Genomic DNA, 16,655 nt, shown 5'->3' with positions numbered 1-16,655 from the left:
TGAACTATAGAAAAATGGTAATTTAAAATGGTTCCATATCCTCTTTGTATATTCCACTAAAGATTTCTCCTTGCTAATTTAAAGGACAGTAGTTGCCAGTAACAGCAGTTAAGGTTTTGGAACCTCTCATCTTTGACTGAAAATTCCATGGGAACAGGACTCTTCTGTCTTTATTTCAGGTTGGCAACAGCAGTATAGCGTGGTCACTCGGTTACATGTTAAGCCTCACAAACATGATTCCAGCAGAAGGCAAGCTGATCCAGTTACCTCTGAAACCTTCTCTGTTTGCTGGGCTTCTCGTCTTCCTCACAGCTACAGCACTGTTGTGCTTCCTCTTCCTCATTTACTTGTGTATTGTATCACATCATCAGAAGAACGTCCCTCGTGTTGAACATGTATTTATTCCAGAATGAATGAACATCGCTGAAGACAAAACAAAAATTTTATAGTGCTATTAAGCAGAACTTTATTTTCCCCCCCATTTTTCAAAAATAAATACAGGAAAAATGACTTCCAGACCAGAAGCATAAATAGAGAAGAGGCACAAAGGAGTCTGTGATATGGTGAATTAGAGTGCTTTTGAAGTATTTTGGTAATTGTTTCTGTAAACCTGATTTGTCGAGTGTGCAGCAGAGAAAACATGGACAGATGTGTCACTTTGCTTTGTAAGGGATTACTTGCCTTTTCCTTCCAGGTATGTATTATTTTTTTGTTCATTAACTCTGTGCTAACTGGTGAACTCAAGTGGTGATGGATTTGATCACAGTGGCAGTTGTTTAAGATAAAATTAAACAAGCCAGTAGCAATTGTGGGAGGTGGGAACATGGTAGCTGTCCTCGTGTGCAGTGCTTGACACTAAAAGCCCTGAAGTAATCTAATTTCTGAAACTGGAACAAGCACTGGATAATGACAAGGACTGAAAGGAAGAGCTGTGATAGAATTGTTTCTATTGCTGTTCCAAATGGATCTATCCCCATTACATAAAGGTGTAATAAGCTGTCAACACCTCTCATGACTTTCAAGCCTGTCTTAAACAGGGCTATATCTTTGGGTACCATGGAGACCCCAGAATGCCTTTGTTGTGGTACATAAGATTTGCTTTGGAGGTGGAACAAAATGCTTTCACACTTTAGTAACTAAACCTAAATTTATCTCATAGTTACCTCCAGAAGACACTGGAGTTTTCAGTCTAAGTTAGAGTTTCTCTCTAGCTTTCACAGAAATGCTTTTTGTAGGTTCTCGTACTGAAACCCTGACCTGTATACCCCACATATTGTTGGTCTCAGACAGTGGCAGTCCGTACTGATTTGACATGTACGTACTATTTCAGCTGTCTGGATAGAGTCTCAGATCTGAACATTCCAAAGCATTAACATGTTAAGCCCTTCTTTCAAGGCCAAGAGGAGCAGGAGCCAGTCTCCAGGCCAGCAAAACACGTTTTCTGTGTGGGTTCAGGAACATACTGCTGGAGCTGCAGTCATGGCTGTAGTGCCTTGGTCAGCCTTTCCACTGTCCTTCAGCAGCACTGGGATCCACCTGGCAGATGCTTCTGTCAAACGTACTGGCTCCAGAGCTTTCCTAGAAGTGCTGCTGCCTTCATGCAGCAAACAGCTCGCTTCCCTGAAAGCCCAGGCATTCTTCACCAAACCTCACAATCCCTTGAATCACAGGACTATCTCAGCTTCATCTATTCCCAGTATTGATTAGGGGATAGATAGGAGAACAGTGGCCAGTATTTTTACCCATAAATAATGTTTTTAATTTCAGTCTTTTGTTTCTATATCTCCTTCTTATTTGTGTTTGGTTATGGGGTTGGGGTTTTGTTTTCTTTTGTGTTTTTTTCATAGGCTGACAGATGATTTGAAGGGAGCTAAATATCTTTTTAAATGGAAAAAAGAAAAAAGTGACTTTTTAAGTGGATCAATAGGGCTTTGTTCCTTCTCTATTGATATACTGCTAAGTCTTGTCAGTCTTACTGCAGTAGCAATAAGGTATTATAAGATGATGAAGTGCTCTGTGGCATCAAAGTTATATCTGATAAAGTATAAAATTTACTTCAGAGTGCATGGACATTACAGACACTGGCATGAGATAAAGGCTTTTTCTTTTGTGTGATGGATCTGTAACTGCAGTTATGGGTGAAAAAAACCCCAGATGGTGGGATGAGAGCATTAAAATGTTTTCTTTAGTTGCCACATTTCTGTGGAAAATTGTATTCTGGAATATTTACTTTCCCTATACAACCTTTCCTTTGTGAGTGGCAGGGCCATTCAGATGTGGTTTTACACAAATGGAACAGACTTGGAAGTTAGTCTCTGTAGAGCTGGCAGCTAAAGAATAAGTTGTTCAAAAACCATTTGGACTTCCAGATGCACTTGGATAGGCCCAGTATCTGTTCAAAGAATCAAATTCCCTCTGTGAATCACCTGTTTTGCTTTTTTAGTGGCTCCCTCTTGTCCTTATGTATATAGTCTCCCTCAGTGCCACCAGGATACCCACCTGCTTTGTCTTACCTCTCCTGGCAGTTTCAGCTGGGAAAGCTGAAAGTGTTGAACTTCCAGCCAAGCAGCTTCAGTGACCACAGCTAACTCCCCCCCAAGTGTGAGCTGGAACCAGATCAACAGGCCAGATCACTGTCTTGCTGCCAGAACTGAAAAGATCTCTGGGAGAGACAGGGAAGTTAACAGCACTTGGGAATGTGTACAAACCAGAGATTATTTATCTTTTTATACTCTTCAGTGCCTGCTTATGAAGATTAATAAAATTGTGAAAAGTTAAGCCAAGTGTACGTTTTACTTCTAGCACGTTTTCCCCCACTGCCAATATTTTTATGCTGGTAGACCAGCTGTTGTTAATAGAGGGGTAAGAAATCTCTGAAATGCTATTCTAGGGAGTGGAAACTTGCAATCTGCAGAACTGATCCTGCGAGGTTCTGAAGTGGACAGGAGTCATTATCTCCTGAATGCCATATTCTCAGCAAGAAAATCCTGGTGGTTAAGAGCAAGGCACTCTTCTATTTTTCTTTCCTTATATATATATATTAGAAACACACATAAATACAACTTCTGCTTTTAAACACTCTTACATTTCACTCAGGGACACCAGTGCTTTCTAGAGCTTCTTTCACGTTCACTGGCATGATAGGAAGCAGCAATTCCCACTTATCAAATGCAGTTGATCAAGATACAGAGGGGTTAGAGAAAGAATTTTTGGGCACAGGGACAGGATTATTTAATATGAAAAACCTCATCTATGGGGAAGCAGCAAGAAATGAAATGCATATGGATATTTCTGAAAAGTGACAAAACTTCTCATACAGCAATATGCAAGTTTGGCAGAAGCAAGCACTAACCTCTACTGCATGGCATGATTCAGCATTGATAAGACCAGTTAAGAGGACAGAAAAGTAAACAACACTGAGTATGACAGTCAATCCTATCCCACTATGGCGAGCTTTAATTTTAAAATTCAGTTATTTCAGACCAGGAATTTAGGTAACCTCCACTCCTTCCTTTCCAGTAGTACTGGAGAGTAATGTGGCCTAGGTACCAAGCAATAAAACGAGAGCAGTCCTCCCCTTGTCTCATCAGCTCAGAGAGAACATGCTCCAGAAACTTTTCACGCCATTATCGATACACAGAACTCCAGGGTTTGTAGCTCTCCAAGTACAGCCCCTCTATTGTGATTGGTCAGTAATTTCCATATAAATTACATAATCCCAGCTAATTTCTTCACATGCTCAGCAGAGGGGTCTTCACCTGGGCAGGGTCATTTTGACCTGTAGGTGTGATTTTTAGTATTATAGTTCAACTACAGGGTACATGCATCTTATTTTGCCAGGTTAGAACTGTATACATAGACACATATCAACATCTTGATTTTTCTGCATCCTTAAAGCTTGTTAGTTCCTGGATGTCCTTGGCTGGGGGATGCCAGCTGCTGCGTGTTCCACTGATAAGGTTTCCTTTCCTGCTGATTAGGCTTGAAAGTTGTGGTCGTTTCCAGCCAGCAACCAAGCCCCAGGCAGCTGCTCGCTCACTCCCTCACCAGCAGGATCAGGGAGAGAATGAAGGGTAAAAGCTGGGAAACTCATGGGTTGAGATAAAGACAGTTTAATAGGGAAAGTAAAAACCACACACACAAACAAATAAAAGCAAGGAATTAATTCATTGTTCCTCATGGGCAGGCAGCTGTTCAGCCATCTCCAGGAGACCAGGGCCCCATCACGTGTAGTGGTGACTTGGGAAGACAAATGTCATCACTTCGAATGTCCCCCCCTTTGTCCTTCTTCCCCTACTTTATATACCGAACATGATGTCACTAGGTCTGGAATATGCCTTAGGTCAGTCTGGGTCACCTGTCCCAGCTGTGTCTCCTCCCAGCTGCCCATGCACCCCAGCTTCTTTGCCAGCGTGGCAGTATGAAAGGCAGGAAAGGCCTTGGCTCTGCACGAGCCCTGCTCAGCAATAACAAACACATCTCTGAACTATCAGCCCTGTGTTCAGCACAAATCCAAAACACAGCCCCATACAAGCCACTGTGCAGAAAGTTAACTCTACCAGCTGAAAGCAGCACGAAGTACATAACATCTTAGATCAAAGACCATCCTGATTTAAGATAATCTCCTTGTATCCCACACTTGGCGTTACAGGGTAGGCTCCTGGTGGGCGGTGGAGGACCCCAGGGAGGGACGGTTTAATGCAGTGCCTGTGGAGGAGGGTGGGACCTGCAGGTGGTCAGAGAAGAACTGATTCTTCTGCAAAGGACCTCCTGCCGCCACGGAGTCCGCGGGAGGGGCCCAGGGCCAGGAGACCACGGACAGCGACGGGAAAGGACGGGCACACCCTCCCGGCACCGCCGCGCCAGGATACCACCGCGCATGCGCGCGGCCGGGCGGCGGCCACGGCGCGCGTCCCCGCCGCCGCCCCGCCCCGCGCACGCGCAGCGGCGGCGCCGAGGCGGCTTCCGGGCGCCGGCGGGGCCGCCCCGCCCTCTCTGCTGCACCCGCCATCATGGTACGTGTGGCCGTGCCCCGGCTCCGCCGCCCCGCCGGCCCGGGCGGCCCCCGCCGCATCCCGCCCGCCCGTCACAGCGCTCCCGCCCGCATCTCCCTGCGCCTGCACCGCCGCCGGCGGTGGCGGGGAGCCCGCGCCCCCCTCACCCGCTTTGGGCCGGGGCCGAGCCCCGCGTGTTGTGCGGGCGCGGCGCGGTCGGGCAGGGCCGGGCTCGGAGCGCGGCGGGACCGTGGCTCCTTTGCTCAAGTGTAGGAGTTTCGTGCAGTTCGAAAGCGTTCCAGTAGCTGAGGGGAACTTAGAGGAAAGATAGGGTAGGACTATTACAGGAGCATGTGGTGACAGGGCAGGGGGGGAATGGCTTCAAACCGAAAGAGACTGGGTTTAGATTAGATAGTAGGAAAAAATTCTTTACTGTGGGAGTGTTGAAGCAGTGGAACAGGTTGTCCAGAGAAGTTTTGGATGCCCCATTCCTGGAGGTTTTAGAGGCCAGGTTGGATGGGGCTCTGAGCAACCTGGTGAAGTGGAAGATGTGCCTGCCCACGGCGGGGGGGGGTTGGGACTGGGTGATCTTTGAGGTCTCGTTCCAACCCAAACCATTCTGTGATTTTTTTTCGGGAAGCTCTTATAAAGGTTCTCAGAGCCTTGAATCTGAAAAAGGTCCTTGGGTGTGTTCTCACCTAACTGTCCATTCCTACCTACTCTTCCAGGTGTTCAAGCGCTTCGTGGAGATTGGCAGAGTTGCCTTCATCTCCTTCGGGCCACATGCTGGCAAACTGGTGGCCATCGTGGATGTTATTGACCAAAATAGGGTAAGTTGTGATTGCTGTGCCTGTATTTCCTCCTTTTGCCTTAACAGAAGCTTGTATCTAAGGCTATGCGTATTGACTTCCAACAGAAATTTTGTTTTCAAATAAATAAGCAAATGCTTAAAAGATAGGTTTTAACTGCAGTTGTATTTGAAACCTTTAGGAGCAAGCTTTTTTTCCACTGGCAAATGATACATTCCCCTCTGCTGTGTTTCCTAGGTGTAGAAGTGGACAAGGGATGTCAGTTGGAGTCTAAAGCTTAAGAATGGAATGGCATTAATGTATGTGTAAAGTGAATATTTGGGCTAGGGGGCTCTTCCTGTGCACATCTTAGTTCTGTGTGCTTTTTTTTTCTTTTTTTTTTAAATTCAGTTTGGTTTTTTTGTCAAAGGCAGACCTTTAAAATTCTTTCTGTAAAGCTTGGGTTGTACAAGCAATTTTCTCTGCATAATATGTATTTCAATTTTGGATCAGTGTTGTCAAGGTACTGTTCATACATTATTAGGAAGCAGCTGTGTAAATCAAATACAATGGGAAAACTGCTGCAACCCCCCCACATTTGTTTCCCTTTTTCAGGCACTGGTGGATGGCCCCTGCAGTGGTGTCAGGAGGCAGGCCATGCCCTTCAAGTGTATGCAGCTGACCGACTTTGTCCTGAAGTTCCCACACAGGTGAGTAGTTGGCATCTTGATCTATGTAAAAGAACCCCCACACTGTCACTTGATGGCTGATGCTTGCTAGGTGTAGAAAGCTCAAACAGTAGTAGATTAACAGTAATAATTAGGCAGACTGTGATATCACAGTGATATCATATGATATCATAAATACCATATTTCGATTTTCATTGCCAATATTGGCTGATAGCTGCTGTTCAGGAGCAAAGGAAGTCTCACAGAGGCTGAGGCAACTCACAGATAGTTCTGTGGTGGATGCTGTGGGGGAAAACAATGTAAATGCTGCAGCAGCTTTGCTTTTGCTACTGCTTAAGTCACCTTCATGCACCTGCCTACAGAACTATACTGGAATTGTAGGAGGCTGAACTAATTCTGTTTCTTTCAGCTTAGTTAATGTATGAATTTTTGTAATTTAGAACCAAAAAAGGGCAGTGTTTCTGATCCTGAAGCAGTGCTAGGAATAGTTGGTCATCTGGACAGTGAGGTGGATTGGAAGCAGATCCCAGAGGTCCATAAACAGGGGCATGGAGTCTGGTTGGAGGCCTGTCACCCATTGGTGTCCCTCAAGTTCAATACTGGGCCCAATATTGTTTAACTTACTCATCAGTGATTTGGATGAAGGGGAGCTGCCTCCTCAACAAGTTCCCTGATGACACAAAGCTGGGAGGAGTGGCTGACACCCCAGCATGCTGTGCTGCCATTCAAAATGATCTCTACAGGTTGGAGAGATGGGCAGAGAGGAAACTTCGGAAGTTCAACAAGGGCAGGTGCAGGGTCCTGCTCCTGGGGGATAATGATCCTGAGCACCTGCACAGGCTTGAGGCCAACTTGCTGGAAAGCAGCTCTGCAGAGAAGGACCTGGGGACAACAAGCTGTCCATGACCCAGCAGTGTGTCCTTGTGGCCAAGAAGGACAATGGTATCCTGGGGGCATTAGGAAGAGCTGCCAGCAGGTCAAGGGAGGTGATCCTTCCCCTCTACTTGGCCCTGGTTAGGCCATACCTGGAGTGCTGTGTCCAGTTCTGGGCTCCTCAGGACAAGAGAGACATGGATCTCCTAGAGCTCAGGTGACCAAGCACTGGAACAGGTTGCCCAGCGAGGCTGTGGAGTCTCCCTCACTGGAGATATTCAAGAACCAGCTGGACACAATCCTGTGCCATGTGCTCTGGGATGGCCCTGCTTGAGCAGGGGGGTTGGAGCAGATGACCCCACTGTGGTCCCTTCCAACTTGATCCGTTCTGTGATTCTGTCAGTTCTAGTGAAGCATTTACTCAACAGAACCTTAATTGTGCCACAGAGATGTGACATTGACTTGAAGCAAGGTGTCTGAAGTAATGTAGTAGAGTCATCTTCCCTTGAATGAAATTTGGTAGGCCAGCTTCAGGAAGAACCTTTTTTTGATAAAGACTGTGAATATGATTTTGTGACTGTTCCAATGCAGTGCTCGTCAGAAGTGTGTGCGACGTGCCTGGGAGAAGGAAAACATAAATGAAAAATGGTCAGCGACAAGATGGGCGAAGAAGATTGAAGCCCGAGAAAAGGTAACAGTGTTTCACTGGATGAGGAGTGCCTGTTGTACTGCTCCTGCTTTGTAAAGTTAGGTACAGTCTAAAAGCTGCATGTTTTCAGTAGCAAGCCAGGATTAAAGATAGACAAGGCATAGGTTTTTAATGGTTGCTACCCATCAGCTTCAACTTCTTGTATTTTAACAGTAAATGTGTTTTTGTTCAGTCATGTCTGTAACAGCCTCTTTTCCTGCATCCTGGGATGGTGCAAAGGCTTTAAATAGTGAGCTACTTGCAGAAGTGCAGCTAAACCTCATTTGGAGATGATCAGATAGTTGTGGAATGCTTTGGAATGCTGAGTTTTACTACTTGTATATATCAGAGTTTCACGACTGCTTCTTTTCACACAGAAAGCCAAAATGACTGACTTTGATCGCTACAAGGTGATGAAGGCGAAGAAAATGGTAAGTGTTTGGGTGCTGCTTCTTTATGGGGTTAATGCTTCTAGCTTTCACTTAAGAGTCCCATCCACTGTTAGTAGCCTTACTTTCCCAGCTGGCTTGGGTTATGGGGTGACACTATGGGTTTGAATTTTCCATGCTTCTTTGTATGCCACCACTTTCTCTTCAGTAGCTGATGAAACTTGAACTTGTATAATCCATGTGTCAGTCCTCCCAAGTTACAGCTGAGGAAGGAATTGCCTGCTGATAAAATCAGATATTCTTGATGGGTTGCTGTTAGTATTTCACCCTATTATGAAAATCATTACACATGAAATACTGAGATGCCTGAGTTACCAGCCAGAATGATGGTGCTCACTTGGTAGATTGGAACAGTTTTAGGTGGAATTTGACATTTCAAATAAAAGGCATAGTAAAGGGTGATAATGAAAAGAGGCAGAATCTGAAAGCTTAGAATTTGAATTAAGGCATAGTATTTGAACTCTTGCTCTTTTTGTTCTGATGAAGTGTAAACGTTTTCTTTTTTTTTTTTTCAGAGAAACAGAATCATCAAGCATGAAATGAAGAAGCTCCAGAGGATGGCTTCTAAAAAAGGCAAGAAGCCAGGGAAGCCAGAGAAGGCAGTGAAGGGCAAAAAGCCAGAGAAGGCACCAAAGGCTAAGAAGCCAGAGAAAGCACCAGCACCGAAGGCACAGAAGGCACAGATATAAAATGAACTTCTCATTATGTATAACTGTGTCCTTGTTCTGATTTTAAAATTACAAACATCTGATTTAAATTGTAATTGTAAGTTCGCTTTTATTTCTGATGGAGAGTTGTTGTCTGTCTCATTTTTTAATGTCCATGTGTGGGGTTCTAGTGTTCCCCAGGAACATGCAGAAATGCTTTTGTCACACTCGTGCCATTTCCTGGTCTTAAAATCAAGACTCAAACACAGTTAGAAGGGAAAAAGAGATTTTACCTTGGTATTTATTTTAAGGATCCTTCGGTGCACTACGTCCAGGTTGAATATACCGAAATGCACCCCGCAAAATGCACCCCCCAAAAGATCTGGTATAACATTATAGGTCTTACTAATTAGCATATCTATCAAAAATTCCCCAGTGGGAGGCTTGAATGAGCCCCCCTCCCCAAGGAACCTTCCCCTGGATGGTTCTATCTTGGTTTACAGAATGTGTTCTGCAGAGGACCTTGGGGTCTGGGGCACACTGATCTCTGGCTACGAATCTTCTAAAATGTTTAGTCTTCTAGCTGAACAAACAAGTCCAAGAATGTAGGCAAAAAGCACTAGGAATACAGAAGTTGTAAAAAGGTATAACAGGGGTATAAAAGAAAAGGGAAAAAATCTTCATGGCATCAACACACTATGCCCAATACTCTGTGCCCTAATGCCAGCTGAAATAATTGCATTCCCAGTTATTTGAAGTAGGTCAGATCCTGACATTTAAAAGTCTGCTTTTGGAGTTGGTTAGGAATGTACAAAATTACTTGCACAGTCTTGAGTGTGAAATACATGAAAATAATTACGCTAATAGTTCTGTATAAATTGATGCATATGTGAAAGTATGTGTTCTGGTTAGAATACAAGAATGTCATTGAAAGACTTGACAAGTTGCAGTTCAAACACTAAATTATTTTCTAAAAAACTTCCACCATTTTTTAAGTAGTGACCTGAACACTTGGATGCTTCAGATGCCTGACACCATCGTTGCCCTGTAAGCACAGCTACAGTAATCTTGAGGTATTAACAAGATAGAAGTTGTTGGCTTGTATTTTAGTATGCTTGCTTTTCAGAATGTTTTAAGATTTTGTGTCAAGACCTGAGATTAACTCCAGTTCCTTAAACTATGCAGCATATAATTTCCACTATTTAATCAAAACCATCAAGTAAGAGAGCATGACCTAAATAGTAGTTCAACACTGAAGTACTCAATTTAGTTTTTGCATTATAAAATGATGTTTACAAATCTCAGTATCAGCATCCATATAATTTCCTGTGTTTTCTCCTGTAGTTTCTTGGCAGGGGATATGTTTTCTTCATATTGATTGGAGAAATCTTGTAAGTCTGAGGTATCTGGTAATTTAGAAGCAAATTATTTTTTTTCAGTCAAATACAAACTTGAGGAGGAAGTATGTATTTTAAAGAATGAAGGTTGTGAGACTTTTATAGTCAAATACATACTCAAATATATGTTGTCAAATACACTGTTAAGCATATCTTGTTAAAAACGTGTGCTTTAACTATTTACATGGTTAGTGCTGCTTATTTCAGCCAGCATTAGGTACCTGCATACCCAAACACTTAAAAGTATAGCATTGTCTTGAGCTCTTCATGTACCCTTGAAGTAAAATTCAAGCACATGGTTGATATGAAGGGATATAACTGCTAAGGGAAAAAAACCCCGGAAATTATGCAAATTGGGACTAAAAGCCATGTTCAAGTGTCTGGAGACCTTGGTTTTAAATTGGATTTTGAAGTGATTAAATCCACCTACTCTGCAACTCTTTACTTGAAAGTAACTTCAAAGTTCTATCAACCTGGAGGTCCTTTAAGGTGAAAGATTTGTCCCTCGGGGTTCTTGATTTTTTTTTTTTCTGTACTGCTGTTAAGCCTGGTTATATAAGACTGAGGGAAAAAATGGTAAAAGTGCCTGTACAGAAAATAGACGTGCCTTCAATCATAAGGAGCTCAGAAATGCTTTTTCTACACCATTTACTTGTTTTTAATGGTACTGTCTTCTCCAGAACATCTTTGTGTATGACTGCAGCAATTCATCCAGTGTTTTTGTTCCTATCACTTGGCAGCTGCTGAGGCAGCTAGAGCTTTTCTAGGATGTAAGTTGTACAGTAATCCTTGGGAGCTGGGATTGTCCTGAAGAGCGACCTTGTAGCGGTATAAAACATGACTAAAGGGTTGTGTCTGCCCTAGCCGTGCACCATGAGAGCAAGGCATCAAAGATTTAGGCACTGCTGGGGACAGAGAGCATTCAGTGCCTTAAAGGAAAGCTGTGCTCTGTAACACCACACCTGACGGGCAGTATTTCTGTCAAAGTACTGTTTTATACAATTTGGCCAAAATGGGAGAAGAGCACTAACAGAATATATTGGGTTTTGATACCTCCACTGCATTTCTGACTGGCTGTTCCATGTCACCATGTCATCTGGTGCTCCTTTATCAACTCATGAAACCTCTCTGCAACCTGCAGGTCTCTCTTGTGGGCAGTCCACCTTCCTTTCAGTCCACGAGCATTGTACAGCCCTCTGTGCTGGTTCCTCCTTTTTGTAAAGCTACGGGGAGTACGAAAAGCTACAGGAGTGCAGTTTATTTCTGAAGGTTACCACACGATGGCAACGTTAGCTCTTCATAAGGTTGTTCCTAAGGCCAGGCGACTGTGCTGCCTTCCCGTGCAAGGAATGGTCCCGAACAGAAGGGGTGGCACAAACACTTGAGAGCAGTGGATGTGCTTAGCCAATTCTTCATTTTGCCTTTATAGTTGACTAAGTTGTACTTTGCTGGACTGTGGATAGGCTTCTTAATTTACCTTGTGGAGCTGAGTGTAAAGAAATGGGATGTGCTGTTTAGAGAAAGCTTGAAGTGAAGTCCCTGTGTTTGTTTTCTCATATTGCTTCTTCATATCTGCATATCACATGCAGAACATGTAGTGGGCTTGCTGGGGGCAGAGGAGGGCGTCTACCCAATCCCAGTTTACTCCTGAGATCAGCAGATAATTGCTGTACTTCCTGAACCAATACCAGGACTTGGCAAATGCAGTCCTAATCTCTGGGCTGCAAAGTCTGGGAGATGTGAGCGATTCTTTGAGTAGGATTGGACCCCTTGGCATGATCTGTAGTTAAAAGGTGTAAAATCTGCTATAACCATGAACCAGCTGCAGTTCTGGGCCAACTGATTTGCTGGTGATGCATATTTCTTCTTCTCGGAAAATGCTGGTTTTGCATGCTTTTGGTTCTTGACTAGCATGTCTGTTACTGTGTTTGGTATCTGAATGTGTTTCAATTTTTTCATTGAGATCTAGTAGACCTGAAAGAGAAATCTCTGCATTTACTGATGGACTTGTGACAAATCTGGTCTAATTTATAGCTCTATTTATTTTGTCTTGCTTCAATTATTGTGCCCCTTAAATGCTTCCAGCCCTGTAAGATTTCTCTGCTTTTCTCCTGTGCACATTGATAGTGTCTCTGAAAGCTCCACGTGCCTGCCTTTTATTGAGATGAAGAGGTGCTAATTTCTGTTCACAGCATTATTGGTATATGAGTAAGTACAGCTTGCAAGGAAGTGGTAAGTGGAGCAAATTACAGGGATGGCTCTGTGGTCTACTAATTTCAGGTCTTCAGCTTTTTGTTCTTCCATTCTATAATTCCAGGGAGACGGAGGGGGGCTGGGTTGGTTTGTTTGGGGGTTTCATCTGGACATTCTTAATGTTGTTTTGAGCTTGAAGTTGCATATACTATTGTAACACTCAGGTACTTTTGAATTTATACTGGGATTTCCTGAAGCAAAAAGATCAGCTTTTACCTGTTTAAACACGACATCTGTGGCTGTGCTGCAGTCCTTGTCCCTGCCGTGACACAGACCCTGTGGGTATTGGTGATGTACCTGCACCCTTTTCCCTGTATGAGCTTCATTCCTGGGAGCTGTGCAACTTCAGTTCATGGTGTCCTTAAGTGGGAATGTGGCCCAACCTTGGCTTTGTGCAGTTGTCCCTGTGTTTTATTCTTGTTTTAGATAAATGAAGAGTTGGTCATCTTTGCCTCACCCTCCTTTCAGTGATGATAAAACTGAGTGGGCTCCAGGGAAGTCTTTGCAGCAAACTTTCCGTCTTCCCCCATAAGCTTTCAGACCACTCTGGCCATCCAAGTTAGAGAAGTCTTCCACCTGCAGACAGCTATTTGTGCTGGTCACGAACATAAAATTTATGCCATTGCCACCAGCACAGAGCCACTTCCTCCTTCCTAAAGTGCATTGACCCAGTTCTTGTTACAGAGCAAGTACTTTTTAACATTTCCCCAGTGATCCCTGGTTGGAAGGTATTTTTCTGAATATTTTGTTCTATAACTGTTCCTTCCACAGTGAGGAGAGGCCCTGACTTGCTCATCATGGTGATCAGCGGAGCTGAGCTCTTTCCTTGCATCCACTTTGGGCTGCTGGTGGAGCATGGGTGGTGTTTCAGGGCACTGTGCCCTGATAAAGGTTTCTGTGGCAGGATCTTATCAGGAAGCTCTGCTCTGATGAAAATGATAGATGCTTCAAAAAAGTAATGGTGTGCATATTTAAATAGCATGGAAGAATATTATCTTTGAGATCTGCTGGAGCTTTACCTAAGGCCACACAGTGGGAGAGCACAACATCTGAATATTTTTCACAATAACTCACCAGTCAAGACTTTTTAGAGCCACTGTTTGAACCTCCTATTTACATTGCTAGCTGTGTTACTGCCACAGTCAGGTGCTATGTAAAAGTGTTCTAAAGAAGAGATGGAAAACAGGCTCGAGGGCTTTTTCCTTATTTCTTCTCTTCCTCCCTAGAATCCCTGAATAACTTTACAGGGAGGGGGTTTTTCCTTGTTTATCTTTTATTTCTACTGCTTGTCTCATTCACATTTCACATGTGAGTCTTAGCTCATCCTGAAAGTCTCTGCGGATAATGGAAAAAAAAATCAGAGTTCATGGCATAATGAAATAAATTAAGTCTGACTAGCTGAAAGTGGCATCATTTTTCGTCTGGTTGCTTGAAGCATTTTTCAAGGTCCAGGGAGAGGCTGACAAGCTGCTGCTGCTGGCGATGCATGCAGATCCTCATCCCAGATGTGAGCAGGCTTCCTCAGGTCCTAGACACCTGAACATGACCTTGGAAGGAAGGATGTCCACACAGTGGATATGCCTGGTCTCTGCTGGCAGGTCTAGACTGGGAGGCAGAGTTGCATTTAAATGTTAATGCAGGCAATTGTGTCACAGCACAGTGATTCCAACAGGAGACTTAAAAGCATCCACACACTCCAAGGTGCAAAATAATTCCTAGCGTCCTATAGAAAATTTGAGGTTGTGGGCAGAAGAAAGTCCCGGTGCCATGCGACAGGATAAGAGTGCCCAGGGTCACAGGCACTGCCAGCAGCCCTGGGTGGTCACTACTTAGACAGGAAATTTGGTGTCTTTATGGTCCTCGGAAGGAGAACATAGCTGACAAGCTAGCCCCTGACAACCTGACCTTTTTGGCCACTCTACTCAAAACTTGCAAGCAGCTCTGCTCCAGGCCTATTGCTCTGCACCATTAGCAGATGATACAAAGCCATCCCTGGGGGCATGGACAGGATGAATTCTCCAAGCCATTCAGTTCCCTCCTCTCTTCTCCTATGCTGCTCCACTGGGAGTGACAAAGGTTCACAGCCCACTCCCTCTCCTGTCTGAAAATTCCCAGAACCTAATCCTCTGATTATTAGAAACCTTCTAATTGTCAACCTAAATTTATTCATGACTGATTTAAAACCAGGAGGCTCCACTTCTTGCTTCTGTAACTGCAGGGTTGTCAGGAAAGATTCATGAGCCCATATGTTGGTCAGACCCTATTTTCAGCAGCCACAATTCAAAGCTCTCAGGTTAAATACTGCCTGATTGCTCCATGTGTTAATGCATACACTTTTCCCCATCCTGGCATCACGGTGACAGAGGACTTTCCCTAGAGCAAAGGTATGTATGCAGCCAATAGAGTGCCTCTGTGGTCCCAACTCAAGCATATGCCAGTATCTCCTTCCAGGAGAAGAAAGAGATTGCTTCTGTCTTGTTTTCGCTCTCTTTTTGGGGGGGTGGAAATGTTCTATGCATCAGTCTGTGTTCATTTTTCCCTTGTTTCTGTGTGGTGCTACAGGTTAGGGATGGAAGTTTGCTGAGATGCTCTGAGTAAAATGAAGTCATATGCTAGCTCGATGTCCCCTGGGCTTGGGACACTGGCACAAAGTGAATCCAGGAGGGCAGGCTCTCCCCCCAGGATCTGGCCTGTTCACATGCAGAGGTAGGAATTGACCTCTGGCAAGGTCTTGAAGAGCCACAGCCACACTCTCTGGGGAGGCAGGGCATGCAGCACCAGTAGCTGCTAACGTGAATCTCAGGCAGCGATGCTCCATGCTCCCACCTGGCATTGTCTGTGCTCCCTTTCAGGCTTCCTGAAAGCTGTCTGCAGTTTTCAGCCATGCAGGGATCTCTGGATGGTGCAGGAGAACCTGCGTTCGCCCTGGCCCTGCCTGTGAGGTGCAAGAGCAGGCAGGGATGAGCTGAGCTGTTCCCTGCAGAGCACCATCATAGCTCCTTTTCTTTCCCCGGGTACCTCCAGAGTAAGATGAGCTTGGACAACTCCTGCTCAGGAGGCCAAGGGAATCAGCCCAGCAGCTCTTTGAGTCCCCAAGACTAATTCTTAACCCCGCTAATCCCAAATAACTTGTGCACTAATTTTGCAACTCTTCATGAAGTTTTTCTGTGATGCTCCGGAGTTTCCAGTGACTTTCCCTGCCCACTTTGGTAGCACAAGTGGATGGCTATGCAAGCCTTTGTTAAGAAGAAGTGAGGAGCTATGAGTGTAACGATTGCCAGCTAACGATTTCATGGTCAGTCAAACTCACCACCTTCCAGAGGACAGCACGGCATCTGTGCTGCCAGGACACATCTGGGTGTCTCCACAGCAACAGACACAGCACCATATGCCATTTTTATTTTGCAAACGGTATCATTTACAGGGACTGCTTTACATATTAGATGAGAAACTGTCTCAACAACACATCTCAAAATGAGACATCAGTGCTAAAGCTTTTATATGCTGTGGGGTGGAATTGTTCTTCATTCAACATCCCATATTTTCAAACAGTGATCCAGTTAAGGATACACAGACACACACGCATTTATTTGCTAGTGAAGACTGCAGATGGTGCAGAATTAGTGGGATACTAAATAATAGAGATCTGAATCCCTTGATTTACATGGTGACAGTCCAAAAAAAAAGGTTTTTCTGATTCATTGAAGTGTTGGGGTAAATATCTAGAAAGGAGAAAGAGAGGTGAAGAAAAGATAAATCTTAAAAAAGGGGGATCCTTGCCTTGGGAAGGACCAACTGAAGAGGACAGAGGTGTCTGGGGTGAAAGGTAGAAAGTCAGTGTTGAAGTTCAAGTTGTTATAGCAGCTGCTGGGAGCAA

The 16,655-nt window shown here is 44.4% G+C and overlaps 2 protein-coding genes across 4 annotated transcripts in view; both read left to right on the top strand.

Moving 5' to 3' along the window:
- The window catches only part of ENTPD3 (ectonucleoside triphosphate diphosphohydrolase 3), a 40,138-nt gene extending 37,618 nt beyond the window's left edge, over positions 1-2,520 (top strand). For all 3 annotated transcript variants that reach the window (XM_069007415.1, XM_069007416.1, XM_069007417.1), the window contains one exon: positions 180-2,520. In XM_069007415.1, coding sequence (XP_068863516.1) covers positions 180-413 — 234 coding nt within the window. In that variant the 3' untranslated portion in view covers positions 414-2,520. The remainder of the gene's footprint in view (positions 1-179) is intronic.
- A 2,416-nt stretch (positions 2,521-4,936) lies between these two features.
- RPL14 (ribosomal protein L14) lies at positions 4,937-9,244 on the top strand. The gene is made up of 6 exons (XM_069007414.1): positions 4,937-5,015; positions 5,723-5,824; positions 6,398-6,492; positions 7,936-8,035; positions 8,410-8,463; positions 8,997-9,244. The coding sequence occupies exons 1-6, from the start codon at positions 5,013-5,015 to the stop codon at positions 9,168-9,170; spliced, it is 528 nt and encodes a 175-aa protein (XP_068863515.1). The 5' UTR covers positions 4,937-5,012; the 3' UTR covers positions 9,171-9,244.
- The last annotated feature ends 7,411 nt before the right edge of the window (positions 9,245-16,655 follow it).

Source organism: Aphelocoma coerulescens, chromosome 2, assembly GCF_041296385.1.
Source record: "Aphelocoma coerulescens isolate FSJ_1873_10779 chromosome 2, UR_Acoe_1.0, whole genome shotgun sequence".
Lineage (NCBI taxonomy): Eukaryota > Metazoa > Chordata > Aves > Passeriformes > Corvidae > Aphelocoma > Aphelocoma coerulescens.
The sequence above is the reverse complement of the archived record's forward strand: the minus strand, read 5'-3'. Positions and strand labels throughout refer to the sequence as shown.

Excerpts from the sequence above, each read along its gene's own strand:
- RPL14 (XM_069007414.1), top strand. Across the intron at positions 5,825-6,397 it reads ATGTTATTGACCAAAATAGG|GCACTGGTGGATGGCCCCTG; the intron begins GTAAGTTGTGAT and ends TCCCTTTTTCAG. Across the intron at positions 8,464-8,996 it reads TGATGAAGGCGAAGAAAATG|AGAAACAGAATCATCAAGCA; the intron begins GTAAGTGTTTGG and ends TTTTTTTTTCAG.